Here is a 4,752-nt window from a genome sequence, read left to right as displayed (position 1 = left end):
CAGTTAGTCAATATGCTCGAAAGTCATGGGCAGTGGTTGCCTTAAAGCGTTAAATTGGGACCAAGAGTCCTGTATCTAGATTTGCACGGTGGTCATGTGGGTGTGAACATCACGTTTACACCATAATTAAGAAAACATTAAAAGTAACCTGTAATCATGTGATTCAGTGCACAGCCAGAGCTTCAGGTGTGACCAAGAGGGAAGAGTTTGTATTGAGGATGGGCCTGGGAGAGGGCCCAGTTAGGTCCCCTTTCAAAGAAGTCTGGGCCTCAAGAATTCTATGTGTTCTCAGCAAGTTCCGGCCCCTTTCTGGGACTCAGCCTCCCCATCTGTGGAGTGGATCCTGGGATCACCAAGATCGATTCTCGCCCTTTTGCTTCCCCTGGAGAAAGGTGGCGGTACACCCCTCTCCCAAACAAGTCTCGGGTAACTCCTCAGCACGATAGTGAGAACGGGAGGGCAGCACCAACCGCTCGGGGACCTAGCTGCGTGTGACCTGGTGCGCGTCTTTCAACTGCCCTGGACCGCTCTACTTACAACCTGTAAATGGAAACAGGCCTACCGAATTCTCAGGTTGTGGTGGCAGTTTTCACAAAGCACAAGTCCTTACTGAGCGCTTCCTGAGCACTAGGGCTTCTCTGTGCACAGGCGGTGCACACAGCCCGGTGCTGGAAAAATGGTGGCTATCTTGGGGACGCTGAGGATTTCCATACAAGTCGTTCCATCTCAGGGTCCGCGTGGAGCCCCTAAGTTACAAGTAGAACACAAACGCAAAGTGGGCAAGCAGCCTCGCACGCGCAGGAGGCGAGCCTTGTTTTGTTTGGGTCTGCAAGTGGAACACGGCCCGCGTGGCCCCTTTAAGAGCCGAATGGAATGTATCAAAACAAAAAGGCCTCGCGCCCACTGGCTGCGCGCCGCACGTGACCGCACAGCTGATTTCCTGCCTCCCCCCCCCCCAGCCCCCATACTTTTTTTTATTATTGTTGCCGTCGCTACAGCCGCTGCTCCCGAGTGTCAGTTTCAGCACCGCAGCCTAGGGTCTCTCAGGCTGGGCTCCCCAGCCGCCCGCGCCCCGCCGCTGCCAGCTCCCTCTCCGTGTGCCCGGGCCCCATCCCGCGCCGCCCAGTTCCAAGCGGCCGCAGCCCGGCGCGCAGATGGCTCACTCGGCGGCCGTCGTGCCGCTGGCCGTGCTGGAGCAGGGCTGCCCCATCCGCGTGGAGCACGATCGCCGGCGCCGCCAGTTCACTGTCCGGCTCAACGGTAACTCTGTGCCCAGTCCTCCCCCGCCTTTTGTTTGCAAGTGAGCCACCCCCTAGCTGTGCGCCAGCCGCCTCGGAGGGTGTCGCGAGCGCGCGCCCCGGGTGGCCTAGAGGCTAGAGCTCCCAGAACGGCCCGGCCGTGCCGGGCGGGGGCAGGCTTCCCGAGCAAGCAGGACCCGGACGGGCAGGAGCGCCCCGGAAAAGCAGAGGCAGGAGTTGGGGCGGTGCGGTCTTCTGTTTCGGCCTCTGGGACCCGCACCTGCTCGCTCGGCGTTTTCCGGTGCTGGGCACCCACCTGGAGAGCCGGTGGGCAGCAACTCTGCCCTCCTTCCTGGGTATTAACATGTTTTCTCTTTGCCGCTGGGAACCTTAGCTTTCCTGCTTTGGAAAGGTTGGAGGAATCCTACCTGGGGACGTAAGGCGGACAACTAAGGGGGGTTGTGTCCCTGCTGGGAGCTGAGGAGTGGGGGCGGCTGTCGGTGGTATCACCATTAGATCCCAGCTGCTTTGAGGCTGACCAGTTGGCCTCATCTCTGTGTGCCTCAGTTTCTCCATCTCTTGAGACAGGAATAACAGAAGTGCACACCTCCTTGGCTGGTTGTAATAAATGTAGGGTTTAAAACAGCTTCTGTGGCACATCCTAAGTGCTGATAAATGTGGACTGATCCTTATTTTTAAAACTAGAGAGCAAGTTCAAGTTCTCCTTTTCTGTAAAAAAGTTTTGACTAGCCCACCTGCCTTAACAGGTCCTAGGAACTAGGATTATGAAATGTAGGACTCCTGTCTGCCACTCCCTCCCAGTGTCGCCCCCTGTGGGAATGTCCAAGCTGGAATGGCCCTTAGAGGTCATTGTGCCCATTTTCAAGAAGGGAAGGTGGAGGCCCAGGAGAGGGAGAGGCTGCTGTGGGTCAGGCAGTGAGCTGGGGCAGAGCTGGAATAGTGTCCTGCCTGGTCTGACTGGAATGGAATGGCACTCTTGCAGCCCTAGCTGGGCTATAGCCAGCAGGGACCCAGGCTGGGTGTTTCTAAGACACAGGTGGGCCAGACCCCACCACATACACAGCCTTGTAGATGCAACTGCCAGAACATCCCAGTGACACTGGGACACACCAGTCCACATTGTAGATGAGTAAACTGGTACTAGGACCGCAGGAAGTGACTGCCAGTGTCACCACAACTCCTGCCTGGGCCACACTGACCACATTCTTCCCACATAGAAGCAGGTCCTTAAGCTAATGTGGTGCCAGCAGTGGCCCAGCTGGCCATGCTGCTTGGGGCCCTGGCCACTCTTGGGGGAAGAGGCCTTGTGGCATTTCAGATCCTCTTTTCTGAGGTTCCAGAGTGACCTGTGGTTCCCTTGGGAACTTAGGAGGTCCATTTGACTCAGAGAGAGAAAGAAAACGGAAACGGTGGTGGGTGGGGGGCTTCTTTCCCTTCTGCTTGGGTATAGCTAGAGGACAGCCCTCTAGAGCTGCCTGTGGTCGGGGCCGGATGTGCCCAGCTACATTTCTGAGCTTGCCTTCTGGAACCTACTGGGTGGCTGCCTACAAGGTCAGGCCCAGAGGAACAGGGGTAGGGGACCCAGGGGAGAAGAGGGCATCTGGGGGCCCCAAGGAAGAGGGTGCACAGCGCAGAGTGGGCCTTCTTTGGCCTCCCAGGTTGCACTGGACATCAGTGTGTCTAGGGGTCAGGGCCCAGGCCTGCCTGAGCTGGAGAGGGGAGCGGCCTGTCTGTGTTTCCTGATATCTGGAGGCTGTGTCCTTGTGCCCATTGAGGGTTATGAACACTGAGGCTAAGTGGTCAGGTAACCCAAGCTCCTGGTGCAGGAGCATGACAGGCCTCATGTCCCCTGGGGTGTTCCCGGGCCATCCCTATAGCAGAGCTGGGCTGACTGTCTTCCTGCGAGCTCTGTTTCTAGAGAAGAAATAGCTTTCTTCTGAGCTCTGTGTTTATTAAGCTCTTGTATTCTAGAAGTCATATCATGTGGGGTCACTCACATGGTCACTCAAGGCAGAGATGTGGGAAACTTCTCTCCTTTTAGAAGTGAGGAGACTAAAGCACAGAAAGTGAAGGGACTCAGCAGGCTCATGCCTGCAGCAGCACAGCTAGGGTGTGTTCCATAGGCACTCACTGAGCCTGTCCTGTGTGCCAAGCACTTTTTTGAGTGCCGTAGTCTCGTGGAACTGTCTGGAGGGAAGATGGGTGGTAAATAGAGAAGGTTGTGAAGCTTCTTGTGAAACAAGGATACTGGTGAGAATTGAGGCAGCAGGAGGGTTTCAGACCAGGTTGCTGTTTAGAATCAGGTGTCCAGGGAGGCCCCTCCCCCAGAGGTGGCAAAAACAGAGCCTGCAGCAGGGGAGACTGCTCCAGGTGGAGAAGACAGAGGTGCCCAGGCCCTGCCCGCCTGGTGTGTGTAGGGTGAGGTCAAGAGCTCATGGGGGCAGAGGGCACAGGTCCTGGGCTTGGCTTTGACTCTGAGTGAAATCTGGGACCTGGGCAGAGGGCTTTCTCTGGCTTTCCTGAGGGCCAGGACAGCCAGAGGCGGCTACTGCTGTGGTTCCGGCGGTGTGCCCAGCCCAGACACAGATGTGGAAGGAAATGTGGACAGTATTTGCTGGTATGGGGTGTGGGTGTGGAAAAGGCTTGTCAGGCCCCAAATCCAGGTTCCAAAACTATAGTTTGTCGCCATTTTATAGGTGGGGAAACCAAGGCACACAGCTGGTGGGCAGTTAAGTCAGAGTGTGACCCTAGCCTCCATCTGATGATGGGCATCTAAAGGCTGAACAAGCTGCAAGAGACCCTAGCACCCTGACCAGCCCCTTTCTTGGCCTTCCCTCCCCCAACCCCTGTAGCCAAAGCCAAGTGTCCCATTTGCTTCAGAGATTCCAGGACCCTGGAACTTTGTACATCCTCCCCAGCCTCCATTTTGCAGTTAGGGAGACTGAAGCCTCTCTGGCACTCCCAGAGGTAACCTGGACCTTCCGAGGGTCAGAGCAGCCCTAGCAGGAGGGGCCTGCAGAGCAGCCCATGCAGTGTTGGGGTGGGCCAGTCCACAGCCCTGTACAGAGGGGAAGAGACATGTTGAGCTTCTCCAGGGTCCAGCCCCTCTTCCTAACCCTCACCTTTGAGCTACCAACACACAGCTCCTCCCAAACCAGGCTCTGTTTATGGAGAGGCCAGACAGGCTGGGTGGGTCTTTAGGGGCGGCCTGCTGCCCTGCTCCCCCTCCTGTGGCTCCTCCCAGGCCTGGTTCTAGCTTCACCTCTGCCTTAGTCACCTCTTCTGTGCAGTGGGCCTTGTCTTGGGTCTCTGTGGGCAGAGCAGAGAAGGTGGAGGTCAACTCTTCTTGCAAAAACTCCCTGTCCCCTTTGCACCTGCAGGCTTCTGCTTTTCTTTTCTTTTTTTTTTTTTTTTTTGAGACAGAGCCTCAAGCTGTCCCCCTGGGTAGAGTGCCGTGGCATTACACCTCACAGCAACCTCCAACTCCTGGGCT

At 56.7% G+C, this 4,752-nt stretch overlaps 1 protein-coding gene across 1 annotated transcript in view; it reads left to right on the top strand.

Moving 5' to 3' along the window:
* The first annotated feature begins 1,154 nt into the window (after positions 1-1,154).
* The window catches only part of NATD1 (N-acetyltransferase domain containing 1), a 14,791-nt gene continuing 11,193 nt past the window's right edge, over positions 1,155-4,752 (top strand). The window contains exon 1 of the mRNA XM_003800725.3: positions 1,155-1,260. Coding sequence (XP_003800773.1) covers positions 1,155-1,260 — 106 coding nt within the window. The remainder of the gene's footprint in view (positions 1,261-4,752) is intronic.

This window comes from Otolemur garnettii, unplaced genomic scaffold (genome assembly GCF_000181295.1).
Source record: "Otolemur garnettii isolate 467f Iridium unplaced genomic scaffold, OtoGar3 scaffold00182, whole genome shotgun sequence".
Classification (NCBI taxonomy): Eukaryota; Metazoa; Chordata; class Mammalia; order Primates; family Galagidae; genus Otolemur; species Otolemur garnettii.
This window is presented reverse-complemented; position numbering and strand designations above follow the sequence as displayed.